At 43.7% G+C, this 27,024-nt stretch overlaps 1 protein-coding gene and 1 long non-coding RNA gene across 2 annotated transcripts in view; both read right to left on the bottom strand.

Moving 5' to 3' along the window:
• The window catches only part of LOC311099928 (ephrin-B2-like), a gene marked incomplete at its 5' end in the record, with an annotated part of 53,708 nt that overhangs the window by 19,689 nt on the left and 6,995 nt on the right, over nucleotides 1–27,024 (bottom strand). The window contains one exon of the mRNA XM_084140646.1: nucleotides 1,494–1,789. Coding sequence (XP_083996772.1) covers nucleotides 1,494–1,789 — 296 coding nt within the window. The remainder of the gene's footprint in view (nucleotides 1–1,493; nucleotides 1,790–27,024) is intronic.
• On the bottom strand, nucleotides 21,493–26,233 carry LOC311099543. The gene is made up of 6 exons (XR_014609730.1): nucleotides 26,172–26,233; nucleotides 25,348–25,592; nucleotides 24,698–24,819; nucleotides 22,906–23,072; nucleotides 22,627–22,779; nucleotides 21,493–22,492 (listed from the first exon to the last, which is right to left on the bottom strand). It is a non-coding gene; the product is annotated as an uncharacterized lncRNA (long non-coding RNA).

Genomic DNA, 27,024 nt, shown 5'->3' with positions numbered 1-27,024 from the left:
AACAAATGCCAAGATAGGTTAATTAAATGTGATTTCCCCGCGGTTAGGTTCACACACGTACGCACGCACGTACACACACACGCACACACGCCACACCAACGCATGAACACACACACACACACACACACTAGCATCTGTCCATCTAGCATCTGTCATAAAGGCAGCTAGAAGAAAGAACAACAGCAGAATGCCCACATCAAAATATACAACCATTTCATAACCTTTGTAAAGAATCGATTGAAGAAAAAAATGTAATCTTGTCTACATGCAGTGAGGTGAGAAATATTTTCCAAGCACTCTTGTTTGGATTTGCAATACAAGAGTGTATCATCATGCCTTTCCATATTTCCCCAGTGTGGGGAGTGGATGTGATGTGAGTGACACTTTAGTGTCTCGTATGTCTGTCATGGCTGGATCAGAGCAGGCCCATGTAGAGATCTGCTGACATGCTCCTGTCATGCAGGGGAGTACACACACTCCTGAGCCCCAGGCATCACACACACACACGCATACATGTGTGTGCACACACACACAAACACTCTGCCACCCCTGAGGGGCTGATCTGTTGTCACTGTTGTTGTGAGAGACATATGGAAATTATTTCTCGACACAGAAATGCATGACAAACAGGAATTTTCCTGAAATGTTCTGTAACGATAGTGTTTCCATGGTGTTCAGTAACGATAGTGCTTCCATGGTGTCTGTAACGATAGTGTTTCCATGGTGTTCTGTAACGATAGTGTTTCCATGGTGTTCTGTAACGATAGTGTTTCCATGGTGTTCTGTAACGATAGTGTTTTCATGGTGTTCTGTAACGATAGTGTTTTCATGGTGTTCTGTAACGATAGTGTTTTATGATGTTCTGTAACGATAGTGCTTCCAAGGTGTTCTGTAACGATAGTGCTTCCATGGTGTCTGTAACGATAGTGTTTCCATGGTGTTCTGTAACGATAGTGTTTCCATGGTGTTCTGTAACGATAGTGTTTTCATGGTGTTCTGTAACGATAGTGTTTTCATGGTGTTCTGTAACGATAGTGTTTCCATGGTGTTCTGTAACGATAGTGCTTCCATGGTGTTCTGTAACAATAGTGTTTCCATGGTGTTCTGTAACGATAGTGTTTCCATGGTGTTCTGTAACGATAGTGCTTCCATGGTGTTCTATAACGATAGTTTCCATGGTGTTCTGTAATGATAGTTTCCATGATGTTCTGTAATGATAGTGTTTCCATGGTGTTCTGTAATTATAGTATTTCCATGGTGTTCTGTAATGATAGTGTGTCCATGGTGTTCTGTAATGATAGTGTTTTTTCATGGTGTTCTGTAATTATAGTATTTCCATGGTGTTCTGTAATGATAGTGTGTCCATGGTGTTCTGTAATGATGGTGCTTCCATGGTGCATACCACACCTTTCTAAAACGTGTCCCTTTTCACACTCACACACACACATCCCATCCTCTCTCTCACATGCACACAAGCACACACGTCCCCTCACCTATGATGTAGTAGTCCTGCAGGGTCTTGAACTCATGTCCCCACAGGTTGGGGGAGAACTCCTGGAACTTGATGGTGAAGCGCATGTCACTGTTGGGCTTGTCACAGGTGAGCAGCAGGTTGGGCGCGCCCATCACCTCACAGCGGTCAGCCTGCTCGCGCGTGGACACCAGGTACAGCTTGTAGTACTCATACTCACTGGGGGAGCGGGGGCCTTGGGGGTTGGAGGCTGGGCAGATCAGGTCTAGACGATCCCCTATCTGGGGGTACAACACATACCCCCTGTCATCCTGGAATCTGCAGAGAGAGAGAGGGAGGGAGAGAGACAGAGATGAGAATGGTATCCACGGCAACCAGTGATTGGCAGTGTGATATTTACCCATCTCTGTGTCTGACAGCTTGTGTTTGGAGAGGAGGCCTCATCTATTCATGGCACAATTTTGAGGCACAGACTGTGGGAGCACTGGGTGTGAGGGTACATGCACGGCTGTGGGAGTGGTATGTGTGTTTCTTTCTGTAGATGTGTGTGCCCATCCCCAGGGACCACTTCAGTCACATCACACATTACCCTGTCATTTAGAGGATGCCCTTATTGAAATAAATTCCCAGTGAATACAAATCAAATCACAGCCTCATATCAGCACACGCATCAACAACATTAACAAGATGTTTAATAAGACTGAAATTTGCAGCCGACCATTAGACAGACGGAGTCAACTCTGCAATACAGAGCAGATTCAGTGAAGGAATGAAGACTACAGACTTGGATGAGTCCTTTGTCTGGGTAATTCTGCATGATTTCACAATGTTTGCCAGCAAGCTGGAGTAAAATGTAAAAAAAAGAAAGAAATCATGGACAACTAAACTCTCTAATTGTCTCCCTAATAATCCTAAAGTCAATTATGCTGCCATGGTTTCCGCTTCTGTTTTCAATACAACTTCTTAGACTTGTGGGATTTCGCGGTGGTCTTTGTAGTCTGTTGGGCATTCCACTGTAAATTCCCCATAATTCCTGCTAAATCCAACAACGCCAGTTCACAGTCTAGACTCTAGAGGACACACTTAATTCACTGTGAATTCACGGTCATTTCACGGTCATTTCACGGTCATTTCACGGTCATTTCACGGTCATTTCACAGTGAAACCTTGCTAAGCTCCCCACCTTGAGTCTCACACACCTTCAGTAACAAACTCAATGTAACATCAGAGTATATTTCACCACCTGATGACTATAGCTCTGTGTAGAAGAACCCTTGAGCAGATGAAGGCGCAGAGAGCACTTAGTTCCCTGAGAGCCTGGTGACATTTCAGCACAGGGAGGAACAAGCAGACAATTAAAACAGGGTCCTCCAGGCTTCTTTTCTCTCTCTCTCTCTCTTCATCTCGCTCTCCTTCTCTCGGATCAAGGTGTTTTGGGAGAGAGGGAAACAAGAGTTTGGGGCGTTTGACGAGCATGACAATAAATCATTGGCTGTTACGTTCACTTTGAGGTTTTCCTGTGACATAGGCTACAGTAGGAGACACTATGAAGGATACAGTATGTACCATGTAGTGGCTTTGATCTGGACCATAATGGACAACTAAAACTAGGTCCTGGTCCTGCATGATCACAGTTAGAGAGGCCTGAGATTCACAGTGATCTGATCTGCACAGATAGAACAGAGAATGAGAGACACTGACATTTTCATTTGTCAGGACACATCTCACAGAGACATCTTATGCTCAGCACACACATCACATCCATGCTATCACATTGGATCCTACACTAGTTATTCTACACACACATATAGCAATGTAAGTAGATAATTATTGTGCAGCCCTTTGAGTTTTGAGCCAGCTCTTCCCTATGTTGAGTAATCAAATAATGTCTATCACTAGCTATGTTTCCATCCAATTGGTGACAGATTTTCATGTGAATATTCTAAAATCCGCATAAAGAAGATATGCAAATTTTCCCACCAGTGGTGTTTCCACCAAACTGACTTGTTGCAAATAAAAATCAGTGTGTGATGACATAGTGCACACAAAAGTTTTCATATGCCAAATAAAAATCTAAAGTTTAATGTGTTTCCATCGCATTTTCAACTACCGATAGTTTTGTCACAAAAACTGTTGCATTAAATAGCAAATGTGCCTACTCTGGTCTTGGCACGTACGCTCTATCCAACAGCTGGCAGATACAGTGCGGGTAGGCTGTGCGGATAGGCTAGCCTACATCAAATCAAATGTATTTATAAAGCCCTTTTTACATCAGCAGATGTCACAAAGTGCTTATACAGAAACCCAGCCTTAAACCACAAACAGCAAGCAATGCAGATGTAGAAGCATGGTGGCTAGGAAAGAATCCCTAGAAAGGCAGGAACCTAGGAAGAAACCTAGAGAGGAACCAGGCTCTGAGGGGTGGCCAGTCCTCTTCTGGCTGTGCCGGGTGGAGATTATAAGAGTACATGGCCATTAAGGCCAGATCGTTCTTCAAGATGTTCAAGTGTTCATAGATGACCAGCAGGGTCAAATAATAATCACAGTGGTTGTAGAGGGTGCAACAGGTCAGCACCTCAGGAGTAAATGTCAGTTGGCTTTTCATAGCCGAGCATTCAGAGGTTGAGACAGCAGGTGCGGTAGAGAGGGAGAGAGAGAGGTAGAGAGAGAGAGAGGGTTGAAAACAGCAGGTCCGGGACAAGGTAGCACGTCCGGTGAATCATGTCAGCAGGTCCGGGACAAGGTAGCACGTCCGGTGAATCATGTCAGGGTTCCATCGTCGCAGGCAGAACAGTTGAAACTGGAGTGGCAGCATGACAAGGTAGCACGTCTGGTGAACAGGTCAGGGTTCAATAGCCACAGGCATAACAGCAGAAACCAGGTGGACTGGGGACGGGGAAAGCCAGGAGTAATCAGGCCAGGTAGTCCTGAGGCATGGTCCTAGGGCTCAGGTCCTCCGCGAGTGGGGGTGGGGGAGAGAGAGAGAGAGAGAGAGAGAGAGAGATGGGAGAATAAGAGGGTGAATACTTAAGTTCACATAGGACACCAGATAAGACAGGAGAATTTCAGCCAGTGACTCAGCCCCCGTAATAGGGTCAGAGGCAGAGAATCCCAGTGGAGAGAGGGGAGCCGGCCAGGCAGAGACAGCAAGGGCAGTTCGTCACTCCAGTGCCTTGCCGTTCACCTTCGCACCCCTGGGCCAGACTACACTCAACCATAGGACCTACTGAAGAGATGAGTCTTCAGTAAAGACTTAAAGGTCGAGACTGAGTCTGCGTCTCTCACATGGATAGGCAGACCATTCCATAAAAATTGAGCTCTATAGGAGAAAGCCCTACCTCCAGCTGTTTGATTAGAAATTATAGGGACAATAAGGAGGCCTGCGTCTTGTGACCGTAGCGTACGTGTAGGTATGTACGGCAGGACCAAATCGGAGAGATAGGTAGGAGCAAGTCCATGTAATGCTTTGTAGGTTAGCAGTAAAACCTTGAAATCAGCCCTAGCCATAACAGGAAGCCAGAGAGGCTAGCACTGGAGTAATATTATATATATTTCTGGTTCTAGTCAAGATTCTAGCAGCCGTATTTAGCACTAACTGAAGTTTATTTAGTGCTTTATCCGAGTAGCCGGAGAGTATAGCATAGCAGTAGTCTAATTTAGAAGTGACAAAAGCATGGATTAGCTTTTCTGCACCATTTTTGGACAGAAAGTTTCAGATTTTTGCAATGTTACGAAGATGGAAAAAAGCTGCCCTTTAAATATTCTTGATATGTTCATCAAAAGAGAGATCAGGGTCCAGAGTAATGCCGAGGTCCTTCACAGTTTTCCTTGAGATGACTGTACAACCATCAAGATTAATTGTCAGATCAAACAGCAGATCTCTTTGCTTCTTGGGACCTAGAACTAGCATCTCTGTTTTGTCTGAGTTTAAAAGTAAAACATTTTCCGCCATCCACTTCCTTATGTCTGAAACACAGGCTTCCAGGGTAGGCAATTTTGGGGCTTCACCATGTTTCATCGAAATGTACAGCTGTGTGTCATCCGCATAGCAGTGAAAGTTGACATTGTGTTTCCGAATGACATCACCAAGAGGTAGAATATACAGTGAAAACAATAGTGGTCCTAAAACGAAACCTTGAGGAACACCGAAAACGTACTGTTGATTTGTCAGAGGATGAGATTATGTTGAGATTATGAATAATAGCGAGAATATTTGTATTTGTCAAATGGCAGTCAAGCATCGATCATCATGTCACCAGAATAAGACCGTCAATATTTATTGAAAAGGAGCATTAAGATCACCGAGCACTTAAACTGCATGGTTTCCTGAGTCCGAGTAGGAGGACCACACACCATATCATCACGGGACTCCACGTTTACTTCCATATGATGGTTATTATAACAATATTTGCGCATAATGGCATTTCCAACACTATTTCTTGCATAATTAATTTTACCGACACTAAAAGATCCCACTATGTCCAACGATCAAATTATCTGTCGGCATTCATAAAATTGAACCAAAACTTCCTGTTTCCATCACAGCTGTAGTGATTTTGTTTATACGGTATGACTTTACTCACATAAAAACTGTGGATGGAGACGTGGTTACTGCATTTTCCCACCAGAGATGTATTTCCATCAAACTGACTTGTTGCGGATAAAAGGCTGTGCGTGATGATGTAGTGCACATAAAAATTACTTTTGCGGTTAGGTTTCCATCGCATGCTTTCCCGAGTCGTAGTGAGAGGCCCACATAACATGTCATTGCGTGACTCCAAGTTTACTTCGATAGTTATTATATCAATATTTGCGCCATTTCTTGCATAATTAAGTTTACCGACACATAAAGATCCCACCTTGTCTAGTGTATTTTGTTTTGTCTACATTTTGAACGTTTACCGACAAATTTGCTGTTTCCATCAGGCCTGTCCTATCTGTCCTCCTAATTTCAAGATTCCCATGACTCAACATCTCCATTATACACTACTGTGTTCAAGTAGCCAATCAAGAGTGTCTGTGACATCTCTACACACGTGACATCAGTGAATATAACAGATCCCACACTGTCAACCTCCCATCATAACTTTAGCCTGAGGTTACATCCTGGCACTACAGGCCTGAAGCCATTCACAGCTACACACAATTGACCTTGTTAAGTGGGTTCAAAGCCTAAATTAGAGCACACTGTTGAAGGCTAGGATTGGAGAATGGAAATGGCCCTCGGTGACTGTTGAAGGTCCTCCAGGTATTAGTGGGATTAGATGGAAAGCATGGTTGAACATAGCTACAGAGCACAGACCATGGCCATATTCAACATAGTTGTGGGCCTTACAGAGGACAGTGGGCTCCTTTAAACTTCTGCTTGATGCTCATCTGGGGGAACTTCCATTCATCTGATCTTACATTGATGCTGAAGCGAACTACATGAATATAGAATTTTCTCTTTCAACTTCTCTTTTTAAAACAACAGAGCTGATGATGAAACAGATTCTGATGCCACATTAATGGTAGAGTTTTAAAATCGCGCCATAAATGATGCATCAGGATTGCATACATAATCTGAAATATTAATATCAGATGAAAACTGGTCAGTATGAATCAGTCAGTCGTTGTTGTGACAACACACAGGTCAAAGGAAGGGCAACCATAGCTTACTTGACTTTTTAATCTATGCATGTGAGTGTATATCTGCTAGATTGTGTTTATCATGTGTTTACAGTCTCTACTTGTGGTCTATGTGATGCTACAGAGGATTCAGTGTGTTGCTCCCACAGCCTTATTACCCGTGGGCAGATTGGAATGGCCTCTGGCCTCCTTCATGGCCCAGTGTTTATGGGAATGTGGGTGTTTGCTTAATTGCCTGCCTGCACCCTTCTCCTCTTATTTCACACCCACTCCACTAGCTGTAGTTCTAGCTGTAAGCCCACCTCATGCTCATGTGAATACACTTCCAGCTCCATGTTTGCCCACACCATCCTGCCTCACTGCTCTGTTGGAGATGTTTTCAAGCAAACTTCCCCTGTAATCCCCCTTGCAGCTCCATGCTACTGCCCCTGTCCCGGTCTGGAGGTCCTGTATAGAGAAGGACTGTACCAGGAGGCACCAGGGCCTGCAGTCCACTCAGCCAGCCTCAGCCCAGCCGCCCACCCAGTGTGAACACGTTGGTAGGTGGCCTGGTTCATTAGACCAGGGTTTTCACTGGCATGAGGTGGAACATGGTTTTAGCATTTGGATTGTTTACAGGCCAGCCAGTAACAAGGCCAGCCTGTAAACAAAACAAAAAATGCACTACCTAGAATAGTGAATGTGGGCAGTAAGATCACAGGAGTCCAGCAGAGTAGTCTGTCTGATCTGTACAACAGACAAGTGGTGAGGATGGCAGAATTCATCCTACCGAACTGTGCTCACCCCCCTACACAATGAGTTCCAGGTCCTACCCTCTGGCTCCTGGTTAAGATTGCCCACTGTTAAGACCAACAGGTACAACAGTGGAGGCTCCTCAGAGAGGGAAGGGGAGGAACATCCTCCTAAGTAAATTTCATAAAAAATCAAAATAGTGAAACATTTAAAAACTATACTAAATATATTCACGTCACCAAATAATTTATTACAACACACTGTTTTGAAATGAAGGTCTACAGTAGCCTCAACAGCACTCTGTAGGGTAGCGCCATGGTGTAGCCGGAGGACAGCTAGTGTCCGTCCTTCAATACAAAACCTAGGAGGCTTGTGGTACTCACCCCCTTCCATAGACGTACACAGTAATTATGACAACTTCCGGGGGACGTCCTCCAACCTATCAGAGATCTTGCAGCATGAGCTGACATGTTGTCCACCCAATCAAAGGATCAGAGAATGAATCTAGTACTGAAAGCATAAGCTACAGCTAGCTAGCACTGCAGTGCATAAAATGTGGTGAGTAGTTGACTCAAAGAGAGAGAAAGACAATAGTTGAACAGTTTTGAACAAATTAATTTCTTCAAAAATGAAGGAGAAGCAAGACAGAGTGAGCTTGTTATATTTCATTTTTTTTTCACTTTCACTTTCTTACCTAGCGAACGCAGCTAGCTAGTTTAGCCTACCGACACACCTGGCTCAAACAGAGAGGGATGCTATGTTACCTAGCTGGCTATGGCTATCCAACACCAGAACTCTTCCAAGTCAAGGTAAGCTTTTGGTTGTATTAATTTATTGCCACCAGGGCCAGCCAGTGTAACTGCTAAACTGCTTGCTAACTGTACTGCATAATTGTAGCGGGTTTACTAACGCGCTAGTTCTAGTAGCTATGTTAACGTTAGTTAATATGGTGACAATGATGTAGGCTGTGAGTAGCGGTTAGCAGTTATGATATGAAGGTTTGGCTTGGAAAGGTTTTTTCGCCTGGTCATAGAGAGCTGATGTGTTGTGCATGGAAGTCCACAAGCGTAGGGAAAAGGTGAGGAGGAGAGTGCGTAGATGCGAGAAGGAATTATCCAACGATCAAAGGGATCATGCTGTTTATATGTGGCTGCTATGAAAGTGAACTGTGTTTGCATGTGATCAGGGGTGTATTCATTCCGACGATTCTGTTGAAAAACGTTTCTTAAATGGAAGCAAATTGAATGAAACGGGGATAAACATACCTGAATTTGTCCAATAGAAACTCTCGTTCGCAACTGTTGGACTAATAATTACACCCTAGATCAGCTAGATGCAGGCAAGATTGTGCAAGGCAATATTGAATGTGTCAATGTCTGTCACTTTGATTACTCAAATTTATCTCGACGTGTGCGCCTACGTTGTAAACTTTCATTCATAGGCTAGGTTGTAGCAACCTCATGATGGGGATAGGGAAAATTTGAATATCATGTAGTAGCCGAAACCTATCAATGTTACATTGAGCTGGGTGAAACGGAATATGAATGACAGTCATCCAATATGCTGTAATAGAAATAAGGCCATGCTCATAAAAACATGTTTTGTCCTCCCTCATCTTAAACGGCACCGACTGCCACTGAGGTACAAGCACTCCTTCACCCCTATGGCCATTTCCCTTTTCAATACAGGGAAGAGGAGGTAGGCTAGGGATGATGATGTTGAGGAAGACGATGGTAATATGTTGTTGATGAGGATGATGAAGGTGATGTTGACAATGCTTTTTGTTTTTGTCAGCACATTGTTGATATGTTGTTGACGAGATGATCTAAGAATGCACAGAGCACTTTACTTATTAGGCAGCTTTGGCTTGCTATACTTTTGTATGTCGATCACTAGTAAGCCTACTGTATATATTTGTATTGCAGCTTCTACCCCCAAGCCATAAGACTGCTGAACAGCTAATCAAATGGCTACCCGGACTATATGGGAAAAATAAAGTTGAACTTATACACATCTCTCAGCGTTTCACACCATAGTTAATTACATGCCAATAAACTGTACAAACACTGTAATTGAGTGCAATCGTAGCTGGGAAGGCTCTGTTGGTTAACACATAATTTTCAGGTCTAGAAAAGTGTATAAATGTGAACTTTGTGGCGGCAGTCCCCTGAAACAGCAGTTCGGTGAAATGCTACTAGGAGCCTTCCCCCAGACCTGCTAAGTGAGTGCTGCTTTATCTGAAGTGTTTTGTGAGTGTTGTTTTGAACCTTTATCTGTGTTATTTAATGAGTTAAGGACTGAGATATAGTAGCCACATTCCTACCTCATGACTCAGTCCCCATCACACGATGCCCTTAACATAGACCAACCATGACACAACCGGAGCTCAGACTCCACTCTAAGGTTGGTTCCTTACAAGTGCAACTGAGGTTGAGGCCACTGAGGTTCAGAAAGTTGACGTTTTCTAAACATTGTGGAGTGGAGCTGTATTTGTCTGACTCTCAGTTGTATCAGGCTGTGAGAGGTAGACATGCACCCCGTGGCCCCGGACTCTAACCACACATGAAAAGGCTCATCAAACCCAAATCACAGGGTTGATTAGAGATGAGCAGACTACAAATACCCCCTTCTCTTTGTTTGGAGGAGGAGTGCAGAAGAAAGTCGGAGAGCACAGAGGAGAGAGAGAACAACTCCCTAGTCCCTTCTCTCCCTCCTCCTTTTCCCTTTGCCTTCTTCATTCCTGTCTCCCTCACACATACTAGCACGCCAGGGAACATCTAGGTTTTCATTCTTTGTAATATTTTTTTATAAAGAAGTTTCATTAGAGTATGTGTATTTGAAGCATAAAGATGGAGATATTGAATATGCAACGTCAGAGACAAAGAAAGAGAGAGAGAGCAAAAAAGAAGAGGCGGAGATAGAGAGCGAGTTGGTTTCAATTACGTGGATGTTGAAAGGGAAATCTGGCTCTGGTTTGTTAAACTAACTACATGTCCTTTGCCAGATTAGTTTGTTTATGTTTATTCTTATTGCTGACATGGCTCTTGGACCTTGCTCTCCATTCGATGGTCCCCCAATTACCCATAATGCTCTGCGAGGCATACAGAAAATATTATTCATGCCACTTAACCTTTATGAAAGAGAGAGGGAGGAGCAGACAGAGACAGAGACAGAAGGCAGGGATAGAGAAAAACAAGGAGATAGGAGGGAGAGAAGCACATGGAGATACAGGAGGAGAAATGAGCGAAAAGGGTTGAAAGAGGATTCAGATCAAACAAGCACAAAAAACAAGGTAAAAGCCAAGCATGTTTTTTTACTATAGTGATGCACTGTTCTGAGAATTAATTTCATATTGGAGGGAACGTCGTCATACTCTCCCCCCACCCCACCTCACAGGGAAACCATCATCAGTGTAATCTTAAGACTGCAATTACTCCATTCTCCACAGCACGCTCTCATGCTCTGCCAAGGCTTTGAAGGCCTGCCAGGGAAGCACCTTTGAAACAGAAAATTAAAAAACGAGAAGGACGGTGAAAGGGGATTTGCAAATAATACTGGCAGGTAGCTATGAGGGTGTATAAAATGAAGAAAGCAAATGTTAGTATGTGGGTGTAAGCCATACACATACAAAACATGTGAAAAGGAGAAAAGTCCTTTATGTCATGCACCCTTTAACTGATTTTGAATTCTGTCCATATCCTTAGGCAAGACTTAATGAAACCATTGGATTACTGAAGAGATTTCATCAGATTAGTCTTCTGCCAAGAATCCCAATCAACACTCCAAATGCAGCTTCCACCACTAGTCCCTTTTCTGACATACACTAGCCCACAACTGGTAACATTCTGGTGATGTTTTAATAATAAATAAGTTCCAGATAGCTCTGTCGCTGTCCCTGATCTCAGGTAACAACAGTGGAAACATTCCCCACAACTTTGCTCACATTTCAACTGAACGTGATGAAGGACTAGAAAGAGGGTACACGGAGAGATCGAGCTACTGAGTAAGTGATGAAAGGGTAAATCAACTAATGAATAGATGACAGAGGGAAGGAGAGAGAGAGGAGAGGAGAGAGAAAGAGAGAGTGAGTAATCCCCTCACAGACTGCTTTGTTGTCTGACTGACAGTGGAGCACTCCACAAGAGGGCTGGGTGTGTGTTGTGTTGTGTTGTGTAGGATGATTATCCTCCCTCACTTGCACACCCCTAATCCGAGGTCAAGTGGTACAGCCCATTTGGAGTTTTTTCCAAAGTCACTTTCACAAGTCTATGGAAAACTTTTGTTTTGTCTCATAAACAGCATTTCACTGTAAGTTTGAATACATTTCACACAAGCGTGCCCATATACAGACAGCTCGCCCATTCACACACATACCCACTGCACTTTCCATTGCCCCTCTTCATTTGACACTGTTTAATCTCCACAATCTAGACTATTTGTCTGTTAAATATTTAGACTGGAAAACATACAGGCCTAACACAGACACGCGCAGACACTTATAGTAAACCAAACACACACACACACACACACAACCACATGAGCACAGGACTGTCCGAGAGGGAGGTGTCACCAGACCCGGCACCAGGATAAAGTAACTCAGGGGACAGTAGAAATCGGTGAGGGGGCACAATTTGGGGGGCTCTTGCATTGGAATTATATACCACAATAAACATAAAGTTCAAATGCCAAGACTCTGAGATCATTGAGTGCTTTTGAAGTGACAGGTTGGCGTGAAATCTGCAACCCATCTCCACTGTGCTGTATCAGCACAATGGACAGTGCCCTACACACTAAAGCAAGGCCATTTTGGCAATGAATATAGGCTACAAGATAGATAGGGTAATTCACCTATTACAAACTGCCTATGTGAATGCAGCCGAATACAACATATTTTTCTTTCCACAGTGCAGTGCATTCCAAAAGCTCCTTGCTTAATGCGTGCCTAGCGAATCCTTTGGTTCTATCAATAGCATGCTTCCAGTTAGAATACCTGCCTTGGGTGAAGGCCTTGTCTGCGTTGGCATTGGACCCAACACAGAACTTTCGACATGGGAACCACTGAGTATTCCAGCCACTCTATTCCTATGAACCAGTTGCTATTAAATGAATGTTTTTGGACAGAAAACCTGCGGCTAGGGTACGATTCTAGTCTAACCTGGGCTGGCTCCTCTGTTCCAAGATTGTCAGGAACAGTCAGGGTGGAGGGGGCTGTTGAGCCATGGCTCTTCACGCGGAGCTAGCTGGAGCTCGGCAGTATCATCGGTGCTGGGCTGGGCTTGGCGGTGGCCTCGGTGGTTTCATTTCTGATATCCACCGTGGCAGTGGCAGATTAGCCAGTTAGAGCAAAATAGGCTAATAACACTAACACCTTTTACAGCTAGCTAAGAAGCTAACTAAACTCTGTAGTGGTGGGGCGTGAGGCAGAGTTGAGTGAAACAGCTTTAACTGCAGGCTTAACTTGACTTGACCCCATCCTTATAAATCAAAATCCAATATTACAGGTGGAGGCGTATATCGTTATTCACTTACCCTACCACGTTATTCACGTAGCCTACCACGTTATTCACGTAGCCTACAACGTTATTCACGTAGCCTACCACGTTATTCACGTAGCCTACCACGTTATTCACGTAGCCTACCACGTTATTCACGTAGCCTACCACGTTATTCACGTAGCCTACAACGTTATTCACGTAGCCTACCACGTTATTCACGTAGCCTACAACGTTATTCACATAGCCTACCACGTTATTCACGTAGCCTACCACGTTATTCACGTAGCCTACCACGTTATTCACGTAGCCTACCACGTTATTCACGTAGCCTACAACGTTATTTACGTAGCCTACCACGTTATTCACGTAGCCTACCACGTTATTCACGTAGCCTACAACGTTATTCATGTAGCCTACCACGTTATTCACGTAGCCTACCACGTTATTCACATAGCCTACCACGTTATTCACGTAGCCTACCACGTTATTCACGTAGCCTACAACATTATTCACGTAGCCTACCACAGATGAGAAGCGTTTTTTCCCGCTTTTTATGGAAAAACAAAGGAGTCATCTGTAACCACCCAGTGGCTTTTCATAGCCCCCCAACACAAACACACACTCCGCCGTGCGCTCTGTCTATAGTGCTGACACAGCGCAGTGGAGATACAGATTTTGCACCAACCTGTCACTCAATCATTTTAACTTTTTTGCTATTTTTATATAGAGACATTAAACTAAAACTGAGGTGGCACAAGTTTCAACTGAAGGGGCTAAGACCCCTTTCGCCCCCTCGTGGAGCCGGGCTCGGGTGTCACAGGAGGACTGGACAGGGTGAATTGTTTCTCACCATTGGATGAGCAAACAAGGCGAGACTTATGGCGTCAAATCCGATTCCATAGTCAAACGGGCGCGAGAAAGATGAAACATCATATTGCGCAAGCAAACACCGACTTGAAAGAGAACAAATGTGGTCGAAGGAGCAGAGGATGGGTCCAGCGAGTGCACTGGGAGCGCAAATTAAATGAGAGCTTGCAAGTGAGCTAGCAGAACATCATTGACTTTGAGAGAGCAGAACATCATTGACTTTGAGCGAGCAGAACATCATTGACTTTGAGCGAGCAGAACATCATTGTCACAGATCCATAGATGCAGGAAGATGTTTTGAGTTGGGGGTGCTGGAGGGGGGGAATCCACTTTATAATAAAGCCTTGCATGCATCTATAATAGCATTTGTGTAGTGGCATACAGTTGAGCAGGTACGTATTTTAGGATTTCCACACATGGGCCAAAAAAATGTGTGGATATTTTCTTAGCCTTTTATAAACGCATTTCATGCAATTCTACATCATTTACATGGTAGAAGACATTAGCATAATATGTTTTAATACCACACAAATGGCCAAATGCAGGCTACTGTGCAGCTCGCTATTCAGGTAGGATGCAATTTTGGAACTTTATTGATTTTTTCATATGTATAATCATTTGTTTTATCATTTTATTATTGTATATCATTGTTATTATTTTAGCCTTATTATTAATATAAACCAGTTCTTTAAATACGCAAAACGTGTTATTTTTCATTCTGTTGAGACATTTTCATTGGCTAAATTAAGTTAAATCTGTCTTTTTAATTGTGTGCTCCATATTTAGTTTAAGATAGGTTATAGAGTGCCTTCAGAAAGTATTCACAACCCTTGATTTTTTCCACATTTTGTTGTGTTACAGTCTGAATTAAACATGTATTAAATTGAGATTTTGTGTCACAGGCCTATACACAATACCCCATAATGTCAAAGTGGAATTATGTTTTTAGAAAAAATAAAATAAAATAAAAACATGATCAGCTGAAATGTCTTAAGTCAATAAGTACTCAACCCCTTTGTTATGGCAAGCCTAAATAAGTTCAGGAGTAAAATGTTGCTTAACAACAAGAGGTGGCGATGGGGTGAGGTTGTGTTTCTCTAAGTGGGAGGTAAGCTTGGCTTCTTCTTTATATGGTGTCGAGTAAAGCTTAAACCATGTATTTAGATTGTAGGTAGGTATTGTAGTTAGGTATTGTAGGTAGTTTATCTAGGTAGTTATTGTAGGTAATTATTGTAGGTAAGTATTGTATTTGGCTGAGCCCGGTGAAGCACGAGGCTAGCTAACCCACTACCTGGACCAATAAAGCTAGCTAGCTAGCGGGTAGCTACTGGTAACTTAGCAACTGTGGATAGTTGTTTCCAATGTTATTTCACGCTTAAGAGTACCTGTAATTATGCCAGCTAGCTACCTACCATTCAGCTGTTTTTCTAACCTCATTATCTGAAGCGTTAACGTTAGGTAGTTAGTTGCTACTGTACTCGAAAATGTAGCTAGCTTGTTGCTACCTGGATAGCTAACTAAACAATAGCTGGAACGACCTAGCTGTAATGTTTGAAGACGCTTTCTCTCCATTCGGACAGACGCGAACTGGCTAAATCGATTCAGTAGCTAGCTTTACACTTAACTAGCTAACAGTAGCTACTAAGGGTCAATTATAACCTACATTTATTTTTATTTTTACATACTGGTAACCAGAGTCGTTCAAAAGGAATTCAAGACATGGGTGACTAGTTAACGTTAGCTTGGCTCTCTCTGTGTGTTTCATACCGTGGGAGGAGGGGTTGGTACGTTGACAGAGAGCAATGCCTAGCTAATATGCTAACTATTCTAGCTAGCTAACTAACTGGCTGAATAAGTTGATGACGTACTCACTCCAACTGTCAAAACTAACCCCAAAACTTTACACAACGTTAGACACGGACACGAATGATCTGTTTAGCGTGTTAACACACTATTGATAGTTTGTTGTAACCGTGTATTGGTGCTAAACCGTGTTATTGGAAGCTAGCTTGCTAGTTAGCTATGGCGTCATAGGATACAGTGCCTTGGGCGGTTTTCACGGAAGAATACTGTACCAAGTTAGCTAGCTGAATAAACTAAGTTAGAGTCTATTCCTAGAAAACATTGAACCGCTGTAGTTTACAACAATTATAATGTCTACAGTGGAGGTTGGGAGAGTAATAATTGAGTGTTTCAGTGAAACGTAAGTGAGGGAGGCCCCGCTCTCTCGCTTTCCCAGATGTTTAGTCAATTTCATTCTGATCTCCTTTGCATTATTGTAGCCTTTTCTGTAGCCTGTCAACTATGTATGTGTCTATCCCTGTTCTCTCCTCTCTGCACAGGCCATACAAACGCTTCACACCGCGTGGCTGCTGCCACTCTAATCTGGTGGTCCCTGCGCGCACGACCCACGTGGAGTTCCAGGTCTCTGGCAGCCTCTGGAACTGCTGTTCTGCGGCCAACAAGGCAGAGTTCATCTCAGTCTATGCTACCCTCCAGTCCCTCGACTTGGCGCAGACCGAAACATGGATTACCACAGAAAACACTGCTACTCCTACTGCTCTTTCCTCGTCTGATCATGTGTTCTCGCATACCCCGAGAGCATCTGGTCAGCGCGGTGGTGGCACAGGAATCCTCATCTCTCTCAAGTGGACATTCTCTCTTTTCCCCCTGACCCATCTCCTCATTTGAATTCCATGCTGTCACAGTCACTAGCCCATTCAAGCTTAACATCCTTATCATTTATCGCCCTCCAGGTTCCCTTGGAGAGTTCATCAATGAGCTTGACGCCTTGATAAGTTCCTTTTCTGAGGATGGCTCACCCCTCACAGTTCTGGGTGACTTTAACCTCCCTACGTCTGCCTTTGACTCATTTCTCTCTGCCTCCTTCTTTCCACTCCTTTCCTCTTTTGACCTCACCCTCTCACCGCCCCCCCCTACTCACAAGGCAGGCAATACGCTTGACCTCATCTTTACTAGATGCTGTTCTTCTACTAATCTCACTGCAACTCCCCTCCAAGTCTCCGACCACTACTTTGTATCCTTCTCTAATCTCGCTCTCCTCCAACACTACTCACTCTGCCCCTACTCAGATGGTAATGTGCCGTCGCAACCTTTGCTCTCTCTCTCCCGCTACTCTCTCCTCTTCCGTCCTATCATCTCTTCCCTCTGCTAAATCCTTCTCCCTCCGATCTCCTGATTCTGCCTCCTCAACCCTCCTCTCCTCCCTTTCTGCATCTTTTGACTCTTTATGTCCCCTATCCTCCCGGCCGGCTCGGTCCTCCCCTCCTGCTCCGTGGCTTGACGACTCATTGCGAGCTCACAGAACAGGGCTCCGGGCAGCCGAGCGGAAATGGAGGAAAACTAGACTCCCTGCGGACCTGTCATCTTTTCACTCCCTCCTCTCTACATTCTCTTCCTCTGTTTCTGCTGCTAAAGCCACTTTCTACCACTCTAAATTTCAAGCCTCTGCCTCTAACCCTATGAAGCTCTTTGCCACCTTCTACTCCCTGCTGAATCCTCCTCCTCCCTCTCTGTGGATGACTTCGTCAACCATTTTGAAAAGAAAGTTGACGACATCCGATCCTCATTTATTAAGTCAAATGACACCGCTGGTCCTGCTCACACTGCCCTACCCTATGCTTTGACTTCTTTCTCCCCTCTCTCTCCAGATGAAATCTTGCGACTTGTGACGGCCGCCCGCCCAAAAACCTGCCCGCTTGACCCTATCCCCTCCTCTCTTCTCCAGACCATTTCCTGAGACCTTCTCCCTTACCTCACCTTGCTCATCAACTCATCCTTGACCGCTGGCCATGTCCCTTCCGTCTTCAAGAGAGCGAGAGTTGCACCCCTCCTCAAAAAACCTACACTCGATCCCTCCGATGTCAACAACTACAGACCAGTATCCCTTCTTTCTTTTCTCTCCAAAACTCTTGAGCGTGCCGTCTCTAGCCAACTCTCTTGCTATCTCTCTCAGAATGACCTTCTTGAATCCAACCAGTCAGGTTTCAAGACTGGTCATTCAACTGAGATTGCTCTTCTCTGTGTCACGGAGGCTCTCCGCACTGCTAAAGCTAACTCTCTCTCCTCTGCTCTTATCCTTCTCGACCTATCTGCTGCCTTTGATACCGTGAACCATCAGATCCTCCTCTCCACCCTCTCCGAGTTGGGCATCTTCGGCGCTGCTCACTCTTGGATTGCGTCCTACCTGACAGGTCGCTCCTACCAGGTGGCGTGGCGAGAATCTGTCTCCGCACCACGTGCTCTCACCACTGGTGTCCCCCAGGGCTCAGTTCTAGGCCCTCTCCTATTCTCTCTATACACCAAGTCACTTGGCTCTGTCATATCCTCACATGGTCTCTCCTATCAGTGCTACGTAGACGACACACAATTCATTTTTTCCTTTCCCCCTTCTGATAACCAGGTGGCGAATCGCATCTCTGCATGTCTGGCAGACATATCAGTGTGGATGTCGGATCACCACCTCAAGCTGAACCTCGGCAAGACGGAGCTGCTCTTCCTCCCGGGGAAGGACTGCCCGCTCCATGATCTCGCCATCACGGTTGACAACTCCATTGTGTCCTCCTCCCAGAGTGCAAAGAACCTTGGCGTGACCCTGGAACCTGGACAACACCCTGTCGTTTTCCGCTAACATGATCCTGCAGGTTCATGCTCTACAACATTCGCAGAGTACGACCCTACCTTACACATAAAGCGGCACAGGTCCTAATCCAGGCACAATCCCATCTGGATTACTGCAACTCGCTGTTGGCTGGGCTCCCTGCCTGTGCCAATAAACACCTACAACATATCCAGAATGCTGCAGCCCATCTGGTGTTCAACCTTCCCAAGTTCTCTCATGTCACCCCGCTCCTCCGCACACTCCACTGGCTTCCAGTTGAGGCTTGCATCTACTACAAGACCATGGTGCTTGCCTACGGAGCTGTGAGGGGAACGGCACCTCCTTACCTTCAGGCTCTGATCAGACCCTACACCCAAACGAGGGCACTACGCTCATCCACCTCTGGCCTGCTAGCCCCCCTACCTCTACGGAAGCACAGTTCCCGCTCAGCCCAGTCAAAGCTATTCGCTGCTCTGGCACCCCAATGGTGGAACAAGCTCCCCCACGACAGCGGAGTCACTGACCACCTTCCGGAGACACTTGAAACCCTACCACTTTAAGGAATACCTGGAATAATATAAAAGTAATCCTTCTACCCCCCACTCCCCCACCCCCCCATAAAAAAAAAATGGGTTGTCCCACTGGCTATCATAAGTTGAATGCACTAATTTGTAAGTCGCTCTGGATAAGAGCGTCTGCTAAATGACGTAAATGTAAATAATAAGTTGCATGGACTCACTATGTGTGCAATAATAGTGTTTAACATTATTTTTTAATGACTACCTCATCTCTGTATCCAAAACATACAATTATCTGTAAGGTCCCTCAGTCGAGCAGTGAATTTCAAACACAAAGACAGGGATGTTTTCCAAAGCCTCGCAAAAAGGGGCACCTATTGGTAGATGGGTAAAAACAAAAAAAGCAGACACTGAATATCCCTTTGAGCATGGTGAAGTTATTAATTACACTTTGGATGGTGTATCAATACACCCAGTCATTACAAAGATACAGGCGTCCTTCCTAACTCTGTTGCCAGAGAGGAAGGAAACTGCTCAGGGGTTTCACCATGAGACCAATGGTGCCTTTAAAACAGTTACAGATTTAATGGCTGTGATAGGAAAAAACTGAGGATAGATCAACATTGTAGTTACTCCACAATACTAACTGAAATGACAGTGAAAAGAAGGAAGCCTGAACAGAGTACAAATATTCCAAAACATGCATCCTGTTTGCAATAAGGAACTAAAGTAAAACTTCAAAGAATGTGGCAAAGAAATTAACTTTACGTCCTGAATACAAAGCGTTATGTTTGCGTACCACTCTTCATATTTTCAAGCATGGTGCTGGCTGCATCATGTTATGGGTATGCTTGTTATTGGCAAGTACTACAGAGTTTTTGGGGGGATAAAAGAAACAGAATATAGCGACGCACAGGCAAAATCCTAGAGGAAAACCTGGTTCAGTTGGCTTTCCAACAGACACTGGGAGACAAATTCACCTTTCAGCAGGACAATAACCTAAAACAGAAGGCTAAATGTACACTGGAGTTGCTCACCAAGACGACATTGAATGTTCCTGAGTGGCGTAGTTACAGTTAGACTTAAATCGGCTTGAAAATCTATGGCAAGACTTGAAAATGGCTGACTAGCAATGATCAACAACCAACTTGACAGAGCATTAATAATTTCTTTAAGAATAATGTGCAAATATTGTACAATCCAGGTGTGCAAAGCTCTTAGAGACTTACCCAGAAAGACTCACAGCTGTAATCGCTGCCAAAGGTGATTCTAACATGTATCGACTCAGGGGTTTGAATGAGATATTTCTGTATTTAATTTTCAGTAAATGTACACACAAAAAAAAACGGTCACTTTGTCATTATGGGGTATTGTGTGTAGATGGGTGTGAAAAAAAATCTATTTAACTCAATATTAGGAAGTTTATATTGTTTTCTACACTCAGTGTATATAGTATAGGCTACAAAATAAACTTTGCAGTGACACTGACTCACCCAATGACGAAGATGAAGCATAGGCTATTCACCAGTGATGGCCGATGCGCTCGTGCCAAAATCTCAAGAAAATCTACTTTGAAAAACACTGTTCAATCAAAATCGCTCAAAAGCTGTTGAGAACTTTTTAAAATCTTCTACAGACAGATTAGTCTTCTCTTTTCAGCAGCAGACATTTGCTTTCCAAACGGTAGTCCTGTTTTTCTCACAATTGTATTTAGAAATGTGTTAAAGGCAAACGGTCAGCCGCAACCAACCAGTGCCACTTAAAACGTTGTTTTTGGACAAGAACGTCATCCTCCAGGTTAGATGGATGTCATATTGTACAATTTGTGTCTCCCCTTTTCATAAGCCTAGAGTAGATGGTTGCAGACAAGTTAGTTTTTATTGATCTGTGTTTGTCAGTGTCAGCAGTAGCCTATAGGCCTATACTACCCTGTAATTTATGTCGTATTAAAAATATTATTCTAATGTCTCATATAAAGTGTAGTAGAATTGCATGAAATATGTATATTTTACATTTACATTTTAGTCATTTAGCAGAAGCTCTTATCCAGAGCGACTTACAGTTAGTGAGTGCATACATTCTTCATACCATATAAAAACAAGAACTGTATCTGATATAGCCTAGGCCTACTCTACGCCACGCATTGAAGAGTATGTTTTTGCAAACAGTGATTTATTAGCCTAAATTATGACTATCCAATCTACTCATCACGTTAGGAATAGTAGGCTATCTTACATAAGTCTGCAAATGCAATGCTAGATGCACAGAATGCTTTATTATAAATGTGAATTTTTATGGTGAAAATTTGCTTCCCCAACTTGTGGAATGGTGCTACCACAATAAACAGAATATACAGACAGACGATAAACATAATATAAAGATCAAATAGATACACAGAATTTCCACAGATCCACATACAGTATGAACACTAAGCTAAAAAAAACAGACAACACTATAAGCTACATCATAAAATATGCATGTAAGAGATGTGCAGTTCTAGGATGATAGTGCAGGTTGCATAGTCTGTGGATGAATAGTGCAGGGTACATAGTTGGTGGATGAATAGTGCAAAGTCCATGTGGATGAGAGGATCATCTTGGACCAGGTGGCCGGTTGGTGAGGGCCACAGCGCGGGGGAAGAAATTGCTCAGGTGGCGGGAGATTTTGATCATGATTGATCTGAACCGTTTGCCAGAGGGGGTGGAAGGGGTCAGCGATGATCTTTCCTGCACGCTTTCTTGCCCTGGCGTCATGCAGTACCGCAATGGAGAGCAGGTGGCAGCCAATGACCCTCTCAGCAGACCAGACAATCCATTGCAGCGATGGAGGTGATGAGGATGGACTCGATGGTCGTTCAGAACTGAATCAGTACACACAGCAGGACTGAGAACAAAACAATGCCATGCATTCACCAAACATTGCACTGAGGAAAACTGATTTGTTTTATAGTAATTTTCTGATTGGGAACTACCATCGTCTATCAATGACAGAATCTGAAATTATTTCAATTTGGCATTGGAAGTTTTATTGAATCCAGTCAGTAATACAGGAGTGAAATCGCATTGGGAGTCTCGTCAGATTAGATGTTATCAGCAAGCTAGAGCCATATGTGGAAAGAGGAGTCTCGTCAGACCAAATGTTATCAGCAAGCCAGAGCCATCTGTGGAAAGAGCAGAGGTAGAACAAAGATAAGTGCAAACAGATAATAAATGTATCATTCAACATAAGATTCCATCTAAAACAATGACATGACCTCTGTCCCCATTCATCTCTGCTCAACTCCTCACTACTCACACCCTTCTGAAGAGTCATTGTAGGTCTGAGGCGAGGAACCCTTGGGTCCTCTCTTCAAATGGGGTTTTAGAAGGAGGCGCAATGTTCAGTCCCTGCATCCATAGCTCGCGTATGGATTTGAGAGTGGTTACATTTCTCCAGCCCCTCAGCTTTCTACCGAAACAAGGGTGGGGAGTCCTCTTTGTTATTGTTTCAACTGCTGATTGCCGCTTTAAGAAACACAAATGAGCATACAAGTATGTTTAAGCATACATGACTGTTGCGAGTGCGGTGCCATACCAGGTGCAGCAGAGCAGACACATTAAAGATGAAGTCTTGACCACCCTCTGGTTGTTCTCCAGACAGCAGTGGCCCTGGAAGGTGTCCCAGGCACTGTTTGTGGCCACATCACCTCCCTCAGAACTAGTGAAGACCTCCAGGTTCTTACTTTGGGGGATCAACATAATCTATAGAAGGCAGAACGATACAGGAGATGGAATTAGGTTTAGTATGGAGTCGAAGTCTCAACTTAAAATCCTTGTACAATCCATAGACATCGGTAAAAAGGTAAACAAAAGTAGGGCACTGGAGTTTGAGGAAGGTGGAGCAATATACACTGAGTGTACAAAATATTAGGAACACCTTCCTATTATTGAGTTGCACGCCCTTTTGCCCTCAGAACAGCCTCAATTCATCGGGGCATGGACTCTACAAGGTGCCAAAAGCGTTCCACAGGGATGCTGGGCCATGTTGACTCCAAAGCTTCCCACAGAGATGATTGTGGACTACAGGAAAAAAAGAGGACTGAGCACGCCCCCATTCTCATCAACGGGGCTGTAGTGGAGCAGGTTGAGAGCTTCAAGTTCCTTGGTGTGCATGGTCCAAACACACCAAGACAGTCGTGAAGAGGGCACGACAAAGCCTATTCCCCCTCAGGATACTGAAAAGATTTGGCAAGGGTCCTCAGATCCTCAAAAAGTTATACTGCTGCACCATAGAGAGCATCCTGACTGGTTGCATCACCGCCTGGTATGGCAACTGCTCGGCCTCTGACCGCAAGGCACTACAGAGGGTAGTGCGTACGGCCCAGTACATCACCGGGGCCAAGCTTCCTGCCATCCAGGACCTCTATACCAGGCGATGTCAGAGGAAGGCCCTCAAAATTGTCAAAGACTCCAGCCACCCTAGTCATAGACTGTTCTCTCTGCTACTGCACGGCAAGCGGTAACGGAGCACCAAGTCTAGGTCCAAAAGGCTTTTCAACAGCTTCTACCCCCAAGCCATAAGACTCCTGAACAGCTAATCATTGCTACACAGACTATTTGCACTGCCCCCACACCCCCACCCCCCCTCTTTTACGCTGCTGCTACTCTGTTTATTATTTATGCATAGTCACTTTAACTCTACCCACATGTACATATTACCTCAATTACCTCGACTAGCCGGTGCCCCCGCACATTGACTCTGCACCGGTACCCCCCTGTATATAGCCTCCCTACTGTTATTTTATTTTACTGCTGCTCTTTAGTTATTTGCCTTTATTTTTTTTACTTAACACTAATTTTTTTTTATATACAAAAAAAATGCATTGTTGGTTAAGTGCTTGTAAGTAAGCATTTCACTGTAATGTCTACACCTGTTGTATTCGGCGCATGTGGCAAATAAAATTTGATTTGATTTGAAGTTGGCTGGATGTTCTTTGGGTGGTGGACCATTCTTGATACACATGGGAAGCTGTTGAGTGTGAAAAACCCAGCAGCATTGCAGTTCTCGATACACTAAAACGGTAAGCCTGGCACCTACTACCATACCCCGTTCAAAGGCATTACAAATATTTTGTCTTGCCCATTCACCCTCTGAATGGTACACATACACAATCCATGCCTCAATTGTCTCAAGGCTTAAAAATCCTTCTTTAACCGGTCTCCTCCCCTTCATCTACACTGATTGAAGTGGATTTAATAAGTGACATCAATAAGGGATCATAGCTTTCACCTGGTCAGTATATGTCATGGAAAGAGCAGGTGTTCCAAATTTTTTGTACAGTGTATGTGCTGAGTTGTGTAAGGCATAAGATGAGTTAGTGACTCACTGGTCCAAACTTGACATCCTCTGCCTCGTAGGTGTAGTGGTCCAGGGCGATGACGTAGAAGCCTGACTCCACCTGGTCAAACGTGTTCTCTCTACACACACTGACCTGTCTCCTGAGAACAACTGGAGTGAGAGAGAAAGGCAAATAAGATGTTTGGAAATGTCATAGACAGAGTTCAATTGGAGTTTAAATGTTTTAACATCTAAATGTTGCATTCAAGGTAACAGTCCATTTTATGACTGCTGTGGCTGTATCAAGAGAGGCATCTATGGATAATAATTTAGCCAAATAAGTAATAGCACATGATTTGGGACTGGATTGAGCCAAACTGTACCAATCCACGACACGTCAGTCAGTATGGCTCAGTATTGAACAGCCTACTGTCATTTCATGCCCAACCCTCCTCATGAAGAGCTATCCTCCTATAGGTTTTCACTTAATCCCTTATTTACACTACTCATATTGTTTAGCAATGACTATCACATACATTCAGTAGACCCATCCTCTGAATAGAACCATCTGGTCATCATCCTCTCTACGTGACAAATGTCCTATACACAATGCCTTCATACAGTGTCAAAGAAAATAGAGGAACTCTCAGTACCACTAATAACTAAGTTACGGGAGTGATTGGTGGATGTCACAGTTACCTGCTGGAAGTCCCCAGAGTGCTGTACGTAGAGGAGAGCCAAGTTAAGTTACTTGGAACAGAATGGGCTCCTGTATCTCCTGTCTGTCAGCTGAGCAGAGAACAACCCCACTGGGCACACACTGGTTGAATCAACGTTGTTTCCACGTCATTTCAATGAAATTATGCTGAACCAACGTGGAATAGACACTGAATTGATGTCCGTGCCCATTGGGACTTCACCACCACATATTAGTGACAGTGGACCTGCATGGAAAGAGGTATGGAGAGAGAAACATTTTGAGGTCATTCTCATTTATTGTAACTGCACAAAAGCTGACAGATTAAAAGTGATCAAATCTATTCAGTCATCTCAAAGTACGCGCTTAGCATTTTACAATATTAGCTATTATTTGGTTCGGAGCCTGACCTCAAGACTTCCCCTCCTCAATCACAGCCCTCTTCCCCAGTGAGTCCTCCCTGTCTGTTCCTATACTTCAGTGTTCTGTTCTCACCATGCCTCTCCCCCCTATTCTGCCACTCCTTCCCAGCCATACTATTCTTCCTCTACTAATCCCTTTGTTGACTTACTTACAATGCTCTTAGTTAAACCAGAGACGGCATAGAAAACGAAACCATCTTTGGTTAAACCACAGTTAAACGTTAAGTAGATAGTTAACTAAGGTTAGCTAGTTAGCTTCCTAGCTAGCTATCGTTAACCTAATAACCTGCTTTAATAACAGAAGACCAAATAACTACCTACTTCAATTTCAATACTGAAATCATAGTTGATTAGCTAAGCTAGTTGGTTTATTAGTTTCTCTACTGAAAAACTATCAAACTTACCTCTTTATTGTCAGCCATCGTTCACCTTTTACCCTTTCCTCTTCTGTGGTAAAAAAATAGGTGGTCACTAGTTACCACAGCCACAAAGTCATTAGCCCTGCCTATTTAATCTGATTTTAAACCTAACCCTAAAGGTGTTACACAATTTATTTATTTTATTTTTTTGTGCATTCCAATTTCAGAAATTGTCCATAATATATCTGCAGTAATATTGGAATTATAGTGTTTAACAATATAACTTACCCACCAGTGTTGTGATTGGCTGTGATATTCGCCTATTGATTTATCCCGCCGGAGCGGCGGCTGTTGTCAAAATGGGAAAGCTGTTCTGACTTTATGGCTATGTTATCTAGTGGAATCGCTCTGACATTTCCTGTTTGCTAAAATTCTACACTGTTTGCTCAATTTCCGTTTTTGTGAGAAATCAGCACTGAATAGTGCAGGGAATTACTGTACCATCTAAATCACTGTGAAATATCTTTACAGAAAATATCATTTTTACAGCTGCCAAAAGTTTCGGTTTGGTCAACCAGCTTCAAAAAGCGGTTTTGGAAATGACAAAGCGATTTTCACGCCACAAAGTCAGAACCCATTTTGATGCCGCTCCGGGGGGAGAAATCAATAGGCGAATATCAGCCAATCACATCACTGGCGGGTAACTAATACTGTGAAACAGTATCACTCCACTATTAGCAGAATATATATTATGGACATTTTCTGAAATTACAACGCAAAAATGTAAAAAAAAATTATGAGTAGCACCTTTAACCCTAACCTTATCCTCACGCAGCCAATGTTGACTTTGGTCTGTGCCATCTAGTGGAAACCTCAAAAATCTGGTTAGAGCAGTCAA

Source organism: Coregonus lavaretus, assembly GCF_964263955.1.
Source record: "Coregonus lavaretus genome assembly, chromosome: 24".
NCBI classification, from domain to species: domain Eukaryota; kingdom Metazoa; phylum Chordata; class Actinopteri; order Salmoniformes; family Salmonidae; genus Coregonus; species Coregonus lavaretus.
The sequence above is the reverse complement of the archived record's forward strand: the minus strand, read 5'-3'. Positions and strand labels throughout refer to the sequence as shown.